At 53.6% G+C, this 16,263-nt stretch overlaps 1 protein-coding gene across 1 annotated transcript in view; it reads left to right on the top strand.

Annotated features, from left to right (window-relative positions):
- The first annotated feature begins 6,686 nt into the window (after nucleotides 1-6,686).
- Nucleotides 6,687-16,263, top strand: part of LOC144487645 (cellular retinoic acid-binding protein 2-like) — a 20,913-nt gene continuing 11,336 nt past the window's right edge. The window contains 1 exon segment of the mRNA XM_078205724.1: nucleotides 6,687-7,484. Coding sequence (XP_078061850.1) covers nucleotides 7,412-7,484 — 73 coding nt within the window. The 5' untranslated portion in view covers nucleotides 6,687-7,411.

Below are 16,263 nucleotides of genomic sequence, written 5' to 3'. Positions count from 1 at the left end.
CCACCCTCCTCACAAACTCCCTTCCATTCCCCTCTCAAACTCTCCTCTCCATCCCCCTCTCAAACCTCTCTCTCCATTCCCCTCTCCAACTCTTTCTCCATCCCCCTCTCAAACTCTCTCTCCATCCCTCTTTCCAACTCTCTCCATCCCCTCTCAACTCTCTCTCCATTCCCCTCTCCAACCTCTCTCCATTCCCCCTCTCCAACTCTCTCCATTCCCCTCCCCAACTCTCCCTCCATCCCCCTCTCAAACTCCCTCTCCATCCCCCTCTCAAACTCTCTCTCCATCCCCCTCTCAAACTCTCTCTCCATCTCCCTCTCCAACTCTCTATCCTATCCCCCTCTCCAACTTCTCTCCATTCCCCTCTCCAACTCTCTCTCCATCCCCCTCTCCAACTTCTCCTCCATCCCCCTCTCTCCCGTTCTCTCTTTCCATCCCTATCTCTCCCTCTCCCTTTCTCTCCATCTCTCCATTTATCTCCCACTCTCTATCCCTCTCTCCACTCTCTCTCCATCCATCTCTCCCTCCCTCTCCCACTCTCTCTCCATCCCTCTCTCCCACTCTCTCTCTATCCCTCTCTCCCTCCCTCTCCCAGTCTCTCTCCATCCCTCTCTCCCCCTCTCTCCCCATCCCTCTCTCCCCCTCTCTCTCTATCCCGCTCCCCCACTCTCTCTCTATCCCTCTCTCCCACCTCTCTCTATCCCTCTCTCCCACTCTCTATCCCTCTCTCCCACTCCCTCTCTCCCACTCTCTCTCCATCCCTCTCCCCTTCCATCCCTCTCCCACTCTCCCTCCATTCTTCTCTCCCACTCCCTCTCTATCCCTCTCTCCACTCTATCCTCTCTCCCACTCTCTCTCCATCCTTCTTACCCTCTCTTTCTCCATCCCTCACTCCCTCTCTCTCTCTTCATCCCTCAACTCCTCTCTCTCCATGTCTCTCTCCATCCTTTTATTGCACTCTCTCTCTATCCCTCTCTCTCCATCCCTTTTTCCCACTCTTTCTCTATCCCTCTCTCCATCTCCACTCCATCCTCCACTCTTTCTCTTTCCATGTCTCACTCCATCCCTCTATCCCACTCCCTCTCTCCCACTCTCTCCATCGTTCTACCACTCTCTCTGTCTCTCTCCCACTTTCTCCATCCCTCTCTTCCACTCTCTCTCTCTCTCCACCCCTGATGGTCAATGGTAACCCCCAGGATGTTGATAGTGGGGGGATTCAGCGATGTTAATGCTTTTTGAATATCAAAAGGGGCAGTGGTTAGAGTCTCTCTTATTGGTGATGGTCATTGCTTGGCATTTGTGTGGCGCGAATGTTACTCACCACTTGTCAGCCCCGACCCTGGATATTATCCAGATCTTGTTGCATTTGAACATGGACTGCCTCAGTATCCAAGGAGTGGCGAATGGTGTTGGACATTGTACAGTCATCGTCGAACATCCCCATTTCTGACCTTACGATGTAAGGAGTGATGCACTGTGCTTCTACAATCTCGAGGAGCTCCAATAAATCTGTCGAGGATAAACTCTCTTTCACCAAACCATGTTGTCTCTGCCTGATTGATAAGTGTCTCGTTACCACCGCAGGAATCATGTATTCCAGCAGTTCCCCAATGACCGACTAAATGGCCTGCGTTTCCCGCTTTCTGGCTCCCTCCTTTCCCGAGTGTCAGTTTTCCCAATCCAATAGGACCCTCAGAATGGTTAGCACTGCTGCCTCATGGCTCCAGGGACCCGGGTTCGATTCCAGCCTCGGGTCACTGTCTGTGTGGAGTCGGCTCCTTCTCCCCCGTGTCTGCGTGGGTTTCCTCCGGGTGCTCCGGTTTCCTCCCACAGTCCAAAGATGTGTAGGTTAGGTGGATTGGCCATGCTAAATTGTCCCTTAGTGTCCAAAGATGTGCGGGTTAGGTGGATTGGCCATGCTAAATTGCCCCTTAGTGTCCAAAGATGTGCGGGTTAGGTGGATTGGCCAGGTTAAATTGTCCCTTAGTGTCCAAAGATGTGCGGGTTAGGTGGATTGGCCATGCTAAATTGTCCCTTAGTGTCCAAAGATGTGCGGGTTAGGTGGATTGGCCATGCTAAATTGTCCCTTAGTGTCCAAAGATGTGCAGGTTAGGTGGATTGGCCATGCTAAATTGTCCCTTAGTGTCCAAAGATGTGCAGGTTAGGTGGAATGGCCATGCTAAATTGTCCCTTAGTGTCCAAAGATGTGCGGGTTAGGTGGATTGGCCATGCTAAATTGTCCCTTAGTGTCCAAAGATGTGCAGGTTAGGTGGATTGGCCGTGCTAAATTGTCCCTTAGTGTCCAAAGATGTGCGGGTTAGGTGGATTGGCCATGCTAAATTGTCCCTTAGTGTCCAAAGATGTGCAGGTTAGGTGGATTGGCCATGCTAAATTGCCCTTAGTGTCCAAAGATGTGCAGGTTAGGTGGATTGGCCATGCTAAATTGTCCCTTAGTGTCCAAAGATGTGCGGGTTAGGTGGAATGGCCGTGCTAAATGTGCTGGGTTACTGGGATAGGATCGGGGGGGCTTGGGTAAGATGCAATGTCAGCGAGTCGGTGCGGAATTGATGGGATGAATGGCTTCCTTCTGCAGTGTAGGGATTCTAAGGACCCCCTCCCCTCCCCCCCTGTAGCTGTCACACCATTTATCGACACTGGATAACTGGCAGTCAGGCTCACGTATCATTAGAAACCAATTAGTCATCTCATCACAGCTTGGTTCACTGTCACAAGTCATGTTCGTTTTGGAGTATTTCACTCCTGACGCCTTCGTTGCTTGTCTGATCAAGTACTATTCAAATTCTTGGACCCAGACGAGGTAATTGCCGCATCCGTCATTGTTACAGAGAGATATTTATACTCTGTTCCAAGTATGAATGTTATCAAACTGACTCATAATAATGAAAGCTATTGTTCCCTTCTCCTGGTGATCTCCAGTCGCGACACAGTATTGGTGACTCCCAGCATCCTTGCTTTGCCGGGATCGCGTATCGGGAGAGTGTGGGGGGCTCGGAGCTGGGGGGGGCTCGGAGTTGGGGGGGGTGGGGGGGGGGGGGAGAGGTTCTCAAAGGCCATTCACTTCATACCCTGGGAGGGCGATGGCTGAATGATATTATCACTAGACCAGACTAGGTCTATAAAATAATGAGGGGCATAGATCAGCTAGATAGTCAACATCTTTTCCCCAAAGGTAGGGGAGTCTAAAACTAGAGGGCATAGGTTTAAGGTGAGAGGGGAGAGATACAAAAGGGTCCAGAGGGGCAATTTTTTCAGAGGGTGGTGAGTGTCTGGAACAAGCTGCCAGAGGCAGTAGTTGAGGCGGGTACAATTTTGTCTTTTAAAAAGCCTTTAGACAGTTACATGGTAAGATGGGTATAGAGGGCAAATGCGGGCAATTGGGGCTAGCTCAGTGGTTAAAAAAGGGCAGCATGGACAAGTTGGGCCTGTTTCCATGCTGTAAACCTCTCTGACTCTATTAATCCAGAAACTCAGCTAATGTTCTGGGGACCCGGGTTCGAATCCCGCCACGGCAGATTGTGGAATTCATAGAATTCCTACAGTGCAGAAGGAAGTCATTCGGCCCATCGAGCCTGCACCGACAACAATCCCACCCAGACCCTATCCCGTAACCCTACATATTTACCCTGTTAATCCCTCGAACCTACACATCCCAGGACACTAAGGGGCAATTTAGCATGGCCAATCCACCTAACCTACCCATCTTTGGACACTAAGGGGCAATTTAGCACGGCCAATCCCCCTAACCCGCACATCTTTGGAGTGTGGGAGGAAACCGGAGCACCCGGAGGAAACACACGCAGACATGGGGAGAACGTGCAAACTCCGCACAGACAGTGACCCAAGCCGGGAATCGAACCTGGGTCTCTGGAGCTGTGAGGCAGCAGTGCTAACCACTGTGCCACCCCAATTCAAATTCAATAAAAAATATCTGGAATTAAGAATCTACCGATGACCCATAGTCGATTGTCGGAAAAACCCATCTGGTTCCCTTGAGGGAAGGAAATCTGCCGTCCTTACCCCGGTCTGGCCTACATGTGACTCCAGAGCCACAGCAATGTGGTTGACTCTCAACTGCCCTCCAAGGGCAACTAGGGATGGGCAATAAATGCTGGACCCAGCCAGAGACACACATGTCCCATTCACTCCCTCCACCACCACCGACACACAGTGCCAGCCGTGTGAACCATCTACAAGATGCACCGCAGCGACTCACCAAGGCTCCTTCCACAGCACCTTCCAAACCCGCCACCTCTACCATCTAGAAGGACAGGGGGGGCAGCAGACACATGGGGAACACCCCCACCTGCAAGTTCCCCCTCCGAGCCACTCACCATCCCAACTTGGAAATATATCGGCCGTTCCTTCACTGTCGCTGGGGTCAAAATCCCGGAGCTCCCTCCCTAACAGCACTGTGGGTGTACCTACCCCACACACAGGGACTGACTGATGTCCAATAACAATCCCGGAACTCCCTCCCTAACAGCACTGTGGGTGTACCTACCCCACACACAGGGACTGACTGATGTCCAATAACAATCCTGTAACTCCCTCCCTAACAGCACTGTGGGTGTACCTACCCCACACACGGGGACTGACTGATGTCCAATAACAATCCTGTAACTCCCTCCCTAACAGCACTGTGGGTGTACCTACCCCACACACGGGGACTGACTGATGTCCAATAACAATCCTGTAACTCCCTCCCTAACAGCACTGTGGGTGTACCTACCCCACACACGGGGACTGACTGATGTCAATAACAATCCTGGAACTCTCTCCCTAACAGCACTGTGGGTGTACCTACCCCACACAGGGACTGACTGATGTCCAATAACAATCCCGGAACACCCTCCCTAACAGCACTGTGGGTGTACCTACCCCACACACAGGGACTGACTGATGTCCAATAACAATCCCGGAACACCCTCCCTAACAGCACTGTGGGTGTACCTACCCCTCATGAGGACTGACTGATGTCCAATAACAATCCTGGAACACCCTCCCTAACAGCACTGTGGGTGTACCTACCCCACACGAGGACTGACTGATGTCCAATAACAATCCCGCAACTCCCTCCCTAACAGCGCTGTGGGTGTACCTACCCCACACGGGGACTGACTGATGTCCAATAACAATCCCGGAACTCCCTCCCTAACAGCGCTGTGGGTGTACCTACCCCACACACGGGGACTGACTGATGTCCAATAACAATCCTGGAACTCCCTCCCTAACAGCACTGTGGGTTTACCTACCCCACACGGGGACTGACTGATGTCCAATAACAATCCTGGAACTCCCTCCCTAACAGCACTGTGGGTTTACCTACCCCACACGGGGACTGACTGATGTCCAATAACAATCCTGGAACTCCCTCCCTAACAGCACTGTGGGTTTACCTACCCCACACGGGGACTGACTGATGTCCAATAACAATCCTGGAACTCCCTCCCTAACAGCACTGTGGGTTTACCAACCCCACACGGGGACTGACTGATGTCCAATAACAATCCTGGAACTCCCTCCCTAACAGCGCTGTGGGTTTACCTACCCCACACGGGGACTGACTGATGTCCAATAACAATCCTGGAACTCCCTCCCTAACAGCACTGTGGGTGTACCTACCCCACACAGGGACTGACTGATGTCCAATAACAATCCTGGAACTCCCTCCCTAACAGCACTGTGGGTGTCCCTACCCCACACATGGGGACTGACTGATGTCCAATAACAATCCTGGAACTCTCTCCCTAACAGCACTGTGGGTGTACCTACCCCACACAGGGACTGACTGATGTCCAATAACAATCCCGGAACACCCTCCCTAACAGCACTGTGGGTGTACCTACCCCACACACAGGGACTGACTGATGTCCAATAACAATCCCGGAACACCCTCCCTAACAGCACTGTGGGTGTACCTACCCCTCATGAGGACTGACTGATGTCCAATAACAATCCTGGAACACCCTCCCTAACAGCACTGTGGGTGTACCTACCCCACACGAGGACTGACTGATGTCCAATAACAATCCCGCAACTCCCTCCCTAACAGCGCTGTGGGTGTACCTACCCCACACGGGGACTGACTGATGTCCAATAACAATCCCGGAACTCCCTCCCTAACAGCGCTGTGGGTGTACCTACCCCACACACGGGGACTGACTGATGTCCAATAACAATCCTGGAACTCCCTCCCTAACAGCACTGTGGGTTTACCTACCCCACACGGGGACTGACTGATGTCCAATAACAATCCTGGAACTCCCTCCCTAACAGCACTGTGGGTTTACCTACCCCACACGGGGACTGACTGATGTCCAATAACAATCCTGGAACTCCCTCCCTAACAGCACTGTGGGTTTACCTACCCCACACGGGGACTGACTGATGTCCAATAACAATCCTGGAACTCCCTCCCTAACAGCACTGTGGGTTTACCAACCCCACACGGGGACTGACTGATGTCCAATAACAATCCTGGAACTCCCTCCCTAACAGCGCTGTGGGTTTACCTACCCCACACGGGGACTGACTGATGTCCAATAACAATCCTGGAACTCCCTCCCTAACAGTGCTGTAGGGAAGGGCCCCACACAGGGACTGCAGCAGGTTCAAGGGGGTGATTAAGGATGGGGAGTGAAGCTGGGTCCAGCGAGCGAGGCCCAGATGTGTGAATAAAAGAAATGCCCAGTTCAGTCGAATTTGACTCTAACTCCTCCCAGTCTCTGCAGGGGGCTGGCTACATCTTAACCCACGCCTTAAAAAGGTGAGGGAGCTCGAGTCAGTATTAGTCAGCAGAGAGACAGAGAGAGAGGGAGAGACAGAGAGAGGGAGAGATAGAGAGGGAGAGACAGAGAGAGAGACAGAGACAGAGAGAGGGAGAGACAGACAGAGAGAGAGACAGAGACAGAGAGAGAGACAGAGACAGAGAGAGAGACAGAGAGAGAGACAGACAGAGAGAGAGAGAGACAGAGAGAGAGACAGAGAGAGAGACAGAGAGAGAGAGACAGACAGAGAGAGAGACAGAGAGAGACACAGAGAGAGAGACAGAGACAGAGAGAGAGACAGAGAGAGAGAGACAGACAGAGAGAGAGACAGAGAGAGAGACAGACAGAGAGAGAGACAGACAGACACAGAGAGAGACACACACACACCGAGACAAATAGAAAAACATACAGGGAGAGAGACAGAATTACGGAGAGACAGACAGAGAGCTAGTGTGAATCAGAGAGAAATTCACACAGACAGAGACACGGACAGACACAGAGGCAGACACACAGAGTCACACACACACAGTCAGAGACAGGCAGGGGGACAAAGTGTTCCCACTTCTATGATCACAGACTCCAGGAGTTGGGACAGACACTGAACACCGGGAAAAAACATTAACATGTCCGCAAACTTCACCGGCAACTGGAGAATGAAGAACAGCGAAAACTTCGAGGAACTTCTCAAAGAGCTCGGTGAGTGAGAGAGTCGCCGTGTAGAGTATGAGGGACAGAGAGAGGGAGAAAGTGTGTGTGAGGGACAGAGAGAGAGAGTGACAGAATGTGTGTGTGTGTGTGTGTGTGTGAGAGAGAGACAGACAGACAGAGTGTGAGAGAGATAGAGTGAGAGAGAGAGAGAAAGTGGGAGTGTGTGAGAAAGAGTGACAGTGTGTGAGGGACAGACAGAGAGACAGAGCGAGTGTGTGTGAGAGAGAGAGAGAAAGAGAGAGAGTAAGAGATTTTTGGGGTCGGACAGAGAAAGGAGATGTCCCCTTGAGGGATAGAGAGAGAGAGAGAAAGTGTGAGAGTGTGTGCGAGAGACAGAGAGAGTGCGAGTGTGTGTGAGAGACATAGTGCGAATGTGTGTGAGAGACAGAGTGCGAGTGTGTGTGAGAGACAGAGTGCGAGTGTGTGTGAGAGACAGAGTGCGAGTGTGTGTGAGAGACAGAGAGTGAGAGTGTGTGTGAGAGACAGAGAGAGTGAGAGTGTGTGTGAGAGACAGAGAGAGTGAGAGTGTGTGTGAGAGACAGAGAGTGAGAGTGTGTGTGAGAGACAGAGAGAGTGAGAGTGTGTGTGAGAGACAGAGAGTGAGAGTGTGTGTGAGAGACAGAGAGAGTGAGAGTGTGTGTGAGAGACAGAGAGAGTGAGAGTGTGTGTGAGAGACAGAGAGAGTGAGAGTGTGTGTGAGAGACAGAGAGAGTGAGAGTGTGTGTGAGAGACAGAGAGAGTGAGAGTGTGTGTGAGAGACAGAGAGAGTGAGAGTGTGTGTGAGAGACAGAGAGAGTGAGAGTGTGTGTGAGAGACAGAGAGAGTGAGAGTGTGTGTGAGAGACAGAGAGAGTGAGAGTGTGTGTGAGAGACAGAGAGAGTGAGAGTGTGTGTGAGAGACAGAGAGAGTGAGAGTGTGTGTGAGAGACAGAGAGAGTGAGAGTGTGTGTGAGAGACAGAGAGAGTGAGAATGTGTGTGAGACAGAGAGTGAGTGTGTGAGAGATGGAGAGAGTGAGAGTGAGTGTGTGAGAGATGGAGAGAGTGAGAGTGAGTGTGTGAGAGATGGAGAGAGTGAGAGTGAGTGTGTGAAAGATGGAGAGAGTGAGAGTGAGTGTGTGAGAGACGGAGAGAGCGAGAGTGTGTGTGAGAGACAGAGAGAGCGAGAGTGTGTGTGAGAGACAGAGAGAGCGAGAGTGTGTGTGAGAGACAGAGAGAGCGAGAGTGTGTGTGAGAGACAGAGAGAGCGAGAGTGTGTGTGAGAGACAGAGAGAGCGAGAGTGTGTGTGAGAGACAGAGAGAGCGAGAGTGTGTGTGAGAGACAGAGAGAGCGAGAGTGTGTGTGAGAGACAGAGAGAGCGAGAGTGTGTGTGAGAGACAGAGAGAGTGAGAGTGTGTGTGAGAGACAGAGAGTGTGTGTGAGAGACAGAGAGTGTGTGTGAGAGACAGAGAGAGTGAGAGTGTGTGTGAGAGACAGAGAGAGTGAGAGTGTGTGTGAGAGACAGAGAGAGTGAGAGTGTGTGTGAGAGACAGAGAGAGTGAGAGTGTGTGTGAGAGACAGAGAGAGTGAGAGTGTGTGTGAGAGACAGAGAGAGTGAGAGTGTGTGTGAGAGACAGAGAGAGTGAGAGTGTGTGTGAGACAGAGAGTGAGTGTGTGAGAGATGGAGAGAGTGAGAGTGAGTGTGTGAGAGATGGAGAGAGTGAGAGTGAGTGTGTGAGAGATGGAGAGAGCGAGAGTGTGTGTGAGACGGAGAGAGCGAGAGTGTGTGTGAGAGACAGAGAGAGCGAGAGTGTGTGTGAGAGACAGAGAGAGCGCGAGTGTGTGTGAGAGACAGAGAGTGAGTGTGTGTGCGAGAGACGGAGAGAGTGAGTGTGTGTGCGAGAGACGGAGAGAGTGAGTGTGTGTACGAGAGACAGAGAGAGTGAGAGTGTGTGTGAGAGAAAGAGAGAGAGAGAGACAAAGAAAGAGAGAGACAAAGAAAGTGTGTGTGAGGGAGAGAGAGTGACAAAGAGTGAGAGAGAGTGTGTGACAGAGAGAGACTGAGGGAGAGAGAGAGAGAGTGAGATAGGGAGAAAGAGAGACCGAGAGAGAGAGTGTGTGTGTGATGGATAGATAGAGAGAGAGAGAGAGAGAGAGTGTGTGAAGGATTAAGAGAGAGACAAACAAAGAGTGAGAGCGAGTGTGTGTGAGGGAGAGACAAAGAGTGAGAGAGAGTGTGTGAGAGAGACAGGGAGAAAGAGAGAGACGGAGACATAGAAATCATAGAAATCCTACAGTACAGAAAGAGGCCATTCGGCCCATCGAGTCTGCACTCAGTCCCACCCAGGCCCTACCCCCATATCCCTACATATTTTACCCACTAATCCCTCTAACCTACGCATCCCAGGACACTAAGGGGCAATTTTAGCATGGCCAATCAACCTAACCCGCACATCTTTGGAACAGGGTGATAGAGAGATGGAGAAAGAGGGAGAGTGTGTGAGGGAGACACAGAGGGATGGAGCGAGTGAGGGAGAAAGGCAGAGGAAGAGAGTGGGAAGGATTGGAGGGAGCGTAAGCATGAGAAAAAGTGTACAACAATGACTGAGAAAGTGGGGGAGAGAGAGAGGAGGGGAGAGTCTGGGAGGAGAGAGAGAGACAGGGGGAGGGTGGGAAGGGGGGGAGGGTGGGAAATAATGGTAAAGAGATAGAAAGATAGAGAGAAGAGGAGGAAAGAAGAATGGATGGGGAGAGAAGAGGAGAGAGAGAGAGAGAGGGGGGGGGACTCAGAAGTGGTCAGATACTGGCAAATGCTGGGAATGAGAAAGGCCAGGGAGGGAGAGAGGGACCGACGTGGAGGGAAGAAGGGAAGGAAGGAGAGGGGAGAAGGGAGGGAATTGAGTGAGTGTAAGAATGTTCAGGAGAGACAGAATGAGACAGAGAGGAGAGAGAGATCAGACAGCGGGGGCAGTGGAAGTGGAACTGTAGAATCAAACATGAAGAGTGTGGAAGAGGGGAGGGAGAGAGAGACAGAGAGAGAGAGAGTGAGGGACTGAAGAAGACAGGAAGGTGTTTGTGAGTGCATGTGCGTGAGAGTGCACGCATGCAAGAGATTGTGTGTGTGTGCGAGAGTGTGTGCATGTGAGAGAGTGTGCGCGTGTGCATGTGAGAGTGTGTATGCAAGCATGTGAGAGAGTGTGTGCGCGTGCAGGCGAGAGAGTGTGCGCGTGCATGCGAGAGTGTGTGCATGCATGCAAAAGGGTGTGTGCGCATGCATGTGAGAGTGCGTGCGCACGTGCATGCGAGAGTGCGTGTGCACGTGCATGCGAGAGTGCGTGTGCACGTGCATGCGAGAGTGCGTTCGCGTGCATGCGAGTGAGTTTGTGCATGCATGCGAGAGAGTGTGTGCATGTGCATGCGAGAGTGTGTGCATACATGCGAAAGTGTGTGCGCATGCATGTGAGAGTGTGTAAACGTGCATGTGAGAGTGAGTGCGTGCATGTGAGAGTGTGTGCGCATGCATACGAGAGTGTGTGCGCATGCATACGAGAGTGTGTGTGCGTGCATGCGAGAGAGTGTGTGCGCGTTAATGTGAGAGTGTGCGTGCGTGCATGCGAGAGAGTGTGTGCGCGTTAATGTGAGAGTGTGTGCGCATGCATCTGAGAGTGTGTGTGCATGCATACGAGAGTGTGTGCGCGTGCATGCGAGAGAGTGTGTGCACGTTAATGTGAGAGTGTGCGTGCGTGCATGTGAGAGAGTGTGTGCGCGTGCATGCGAGTGTGTGTGCGCGTGCATGCGAGTGTGTGCATGCATGCGAGAGAGTGTGCGCAAGCATGTGAGAGTGTGTGCGCATGCATGTGAGAGTGTGTGCGCGTGCATGTGAGAGTGAGTGCGCGTGCATGTGAGAGTGTGTGCGCATGCATGTGAGAGTGTGTGCGCGTGCATGTGAGAGTGTGTGCGCGTGCATGTGAGAGTGTGTGCGCGTGCATACGAGAGAGTTTATGCGCATGCATGTGAGAGTGTGTGCGCATGCACGTGAGAGTGTGTGCGCGTGCATCTCAGAGTGTGTGCGCGTGCATCTGAGAGTGTGTGCGCGTGCATACGAGAGAGTTTATGCGCATGCATGTGAGAGTGTGTGCGCATGCATGTGAGAGTGTGTGCGCGTGCATCTGAGAGTGTGTGTGCGTGCATACGAGAGAGTTTATGCGCATGCATGTGAGAGTGTGTGCGCGTGTATCTGAGAGTGTGTGCGCATGCATGTCAGAGTGTGTGCGCGTGCATGCGAGAGTGTGTGCGCGTGCATGTGAGAGACTGTGTGCATGCATGTGAGAGTGCGTGCACGTGCATGTGAGAGGGTGTGCATGTGCATGCGAGAGTGTGTGCGCATGCATACGAGAATGTGTGTGCGTTCATGCGAGAGTGTGTGCGCGTGCATGCGAGAGCGTGTGCGCGCGTGCATGTGAGAGACTGTGTGCGCGTGCATGCGAGGGTGTGTGCGCGTGCATGTGAGAGACTGTGTGCGCGTGCATGCGGGAGTGTGTGCGCGTGTATGCGAGAGTGTGTGCGCATGCATGTGAGTGTGTGTGTGCATGCGAGAGAGTGCGCGCGTGCATGTGAGAATGTGAGTGTGTGTGCGCATGCATGTGAGTGTGTGCATGTACATGTGAGAATGTGTGTGTGCGTGCATGTGAGAGCGTGTGCGCGTACATGTGAGAATGTGTGTGCGCGTGCATGTGAGAGCGTGTGCGCGTACATGTGAGAATGTGTGTGTGCGCGTGCATATGAGAGAGTGTGTGCGTGTACATGTGAGAGTGTGTGCGCGTGCATGTGAGAGTGTGTGCGCATGCATACGAGAGTGTGTGCGCGTGCATGCGAGAGCGTGCGTGTGCATGTGAGAGAGTGTGTGCGCGTGCATGCGAGAGTGTGTGCGCGTGCATACGAGAGAGTGTGTGCGCGTGCATGCGAGAGTGCGTTCGCGTGCATGCGAGAGAGTGTGTGCATGCATGCGAGAGAGTGTGTGCATGTGCATGCGAGAGTGTGTGCGCATGCATGTGAGAGTGTGTGCGCATGCATCTGAGAGTGTGTGCGCGTGCATACGAGAGAGTTTATGCGCATGCATGTGAGAGTGTGTGCGCGTGCATCTGAGAGTGTGTGCGCGTGCATACGAGAGAGTTTATGCGCATGCATGTGAGAGTGTGTGCGCGTGCATACGAGAGAGTTTATGCGCGTGCATGTGAGAGAGTGTGTGCGCATGCATTTCAGAGTGTGTGCGCGTGCATGCGAGAGTGTGTGTATGTGAGAGTGTGCGCGTGCATGTGAGAGCGTGTGCGCGTGCATGCGAGAGACTGTGCATGCATGTGAGAGTGCGTGCACGTGCATGTGAGAGTGCGTGCACGTGCATGCGAGAGTGTGTGCGCATGCATACAAGAATGTGTGTGCGTTCATGTGAGAGTGTGTGCGCGTGCATGCGAGAGAGTGTGCGCACGTGCATGTGAGAGACTGTGTGCGCGTGCATGCGAGAGTGTGTGCACGTGCATGTGAGAGACTGTGTGCGCGTGCATGCGGGAGTGTGTGCACGTGTATGCGAGAGTGTGTGCACATGCATGCGAATGTGCGTGTGCATGCGAGAGAGTGCGCGCGTGCATGTGAGAATGTGAGCGTGTGTGCGCATGCATGTGAGTGTGTGCACATACATGTGAGAATGTGTGTGTGCGTGCATGTGAGAGCGTGTGCGCGTACATGTGAGAATGTGTGTGCGCGTGCATGCATGTGAGTGTGTGCGAGTGCATGTGAGAATGTGTGTGCGCATGCATATGAGAGAGTGTGTGCGTGTACATGTGAGAGTGTGTGCGCGTGTGCATGTGAGTGTGTGCGCGTGCATGTGAGAGTGTGTGCGCATGCATACGAGAGTGTGTGCGCGGGCATGCGAGAGCGTGCGCATGCAGGTGAGAGAGTGTGTGTGCGTGCATGCGAGAGTGTGTGCGCGTGCATACGAGAGAGTGTGTGCGCGTGCATGTGAGAGTGCGTTCGCGTGCATGCGAGAGAGTGTGTGCATGCATGCGAGAGAGTGTGTGCACATGCATGTGAGAGTGTGTGCATGCATGTGAGAGTGTGTGTGCATGCATACGAGAGTGTGTGTGCGTGCATGTGAGAGAGTGTGCTTGCATGCGTGTGAGAGTGTGTGTGCATGTGAGAGTGTGTGCGTGCATGTGAGAGTGTGCAGATGCATGCGAGAGAGTGTGCGCATGCATACGAGAGAGTGTGTGCGCGTTAATGTGAGAATCTGCATGCGTGCATGTGAGAGAGTGTGTGCGCGTGCATGCGAGTGTGTGCATGCATGCGAGAGAGTGTGCGCATGCATGTGAGCGTGTGTGCACCTGCATGTGAGAGAGTGTGTGCGCGTGCATGCGAGTGTGTGCATGCATGCGAGAGAGTGTGCGCGCATGCATGTCAGAGTGTGTGCGCGTGCATGCGAGAGTGTGTGCATGTGAGAGTGTGTGCGCGTTAATGTGAGAGTGTGTGCGTGTGCATGTGAGAGTGTGTGCGCGTGCATGTGAGAGTGTGTGCGCGTGCATGTGAGAGTGTGTGCGCGTTAATGTGAGAGTGTGTGCGCGTGCATGTGAGAGTGTGTGCGCGTGCATGTGAGAGCGTGTGCGTGCATGCAAGAGTGTGTGCGCGTGTGCATTTGAGAGTGTGCGCGTGCATGCGAGAGTGTGTGCGCGTGCATGTGAGAGTGTGTGCGCGTTAATGTGAGTGTGTGCGCGTGCATGTCAGAGTGTGTGCGCGTGCATGCGAGAGTGTGTGCGCGTGTGCATTTGAGAGTGTGTGCGTGCATGCGAGAGTGTGTGCGCGTGTGCATTTGAGAGTGTGCGCGTGCATGCGAGAGTGTGTGCGCGTGCATGTGAGAGTGTGCGCGTGCATGCGAGAGTGTGTGCGCGTGTGCATTTGAGAGTGTGCGCGTGCATGCGAGTGTGTGTGCGCGTGTGCAATTGAGAGTGTGCACGTGCATGCGAGAGTGTGCGCGTGTGCATTTGAGAATGTGCACGTGCATGCGAGAGTGTGTGCGCGTGCATGCGAGAGTGTGTGCGCGTGCATGCGAGAGTGTGTGCGCGTGCATGCGAGAGTGTGTGCGCGTGCATGCGAGAGTGTGTGCGCGTGCATGTCAGAGTGTGTGCGCGTGCATGCGAGAGTGTGTGCGCGTGTGCATGCGAGAGTGTGTGCGCGTGCATGCGAGAGTGTGTGCGCGTGCATGCGAGAGTGTGTGCGCGTGCATGCGAGAGTGTGTGCGCGTGCATGCGAGAGTGTGTGCGCGTGCATGCGAGAGTGTGTGCGCGTGCATGCGAGAGTGTGTCCGCGTGCATGCGAGAGTGTGTCCGCGTGCATGCGAGAGTGTGTGCGCGTGCATGTGAGAGTGTGCGCGTGCATGCGAGAGTGTGTGCGCGTGTGCATTTGAGTGTGCGCGTGCATGCGAGAGTGTGTGCGTGTGCATGTGAGAGTGTGTGCGCATGCATGTGAGAGTGTGTGCGCGTGCATGTGAGAGTGTGTGCGCGTGCATGTGAGAGTGTGTGCGCGTGCATACGAGAGAGTTTATGCGCATGCATGTGAGAGTGTGTGCGCGTGCATCTCAGAGTGTGTGCGCGTGCATCTGAGAGTGTGTGCGCGTGCATACGAGAGAGTTTATGCGCATGCATGTGAGAGTGTGTGCGCATGCATGTGAGTGTGTGCGCGTGCATCTGAGAGTGTGTGTGCGTGCATACGAGAGAGTTTATGCGCATGCATGTGAGAGTGTGTGCGCGTGTATCTGAGAGTGTGTGTGCATGCATGTCAGAGTGTGTGCGCGTGCATGTGAGAGACTGTGCGCGTGCATGTGAGAGCGTGTGTGCGCGTGCATGCGAGTGTGCGCGTGCATGCGAGAGTGTGTGCATGTGAGAGTGTGCGCGTTAATGTGAGAGTGTGTGCGCGTGCATGTCAGAGTGTGTGTGCGTGCATGTGAGAGCGTGTGTGCGCGTGCATGCGAGTATGTGCGCGTGCATGCGAGTATGGGCGCGTGCATGCGAGAGAGTGTGTGTGCATGCGAGAGAGTGTGTGCGCGTGCAGATGAGAGAGTGTGTGCGCGTGCATGCGAGAGTGTGCGCGTGCATGCGAGAGTGTGCGCGTGCATGCGAGAGTGTGTGCGCGTGCATGCGAGAGTGTGTGCGCATGCATGTGAGAATGTGTGCGCGTGCATGCGAGAGTGTGTGCCTGCATGCGAGTGTGTGCGCGTGCATGTGAGAGTTTATGCGCGTGCATGCGAGACAGAGTGTGCGCGTACATGTGAGAGAGTGCATGCGAGAGTGTGCGCGTGCATGTGAGAGTGTGTGCGCGTGCAAGTGAGAGAGTGTGCACATGCATGCGAGAGTGTGTGTGTGCATGCGAGACAGAGTGTGCACGTGCATGTGAGAAAGTGTGTGTGTGTCCATGCGAGAGAATGTGTGCGCGTGCATGCAAGAGTGTGTTCGCATGCATGCGAGAGAGTGTGCGCGCGTGCATGTGAGAGAGTGTGTGTTCATGCGAGAGAATGTGTGCGCGTGCATGCAAGAGTGTGTTCGCATGCATGCGAGAGAGTGTGCGCGCGTACATGTGAGAGAGTGTGCGTGCATGTCAGAGAGTGTGTGCGTGTGCATGCAAGAGATCGTGTGTGCATGCGAGAGAGTGTGTGCGCATGCGAGAGTGTGTGTGCGCGTGCATGCGAGAGTATGCGTGCGTGCATGCGAGAGTGTGTGCGTGTGCATGCGAGAGAGTGTGTGCGCA

Source organism: Mustelus asterias, unplaced genomic scaffold, assembly GCF_964213995.1.
Source record: "Mustelus asterias unplaced genomic scaffold, sMusAst1.hap1.1 HAP1_SCAFFOLD_949, whole genome shotgun sequence".
Taxonomy (NCBI): Eukaryota; Metazoa; Chordata; class Chondrichthyes; order Carcharhiniformes; family Triakidae; genus Mustelus; species Mustelus asterias.
Note: the sequence above shows the minus strand (reverse complement) of the source record. Positions and strands in the feature narration are given on the sequence as shown.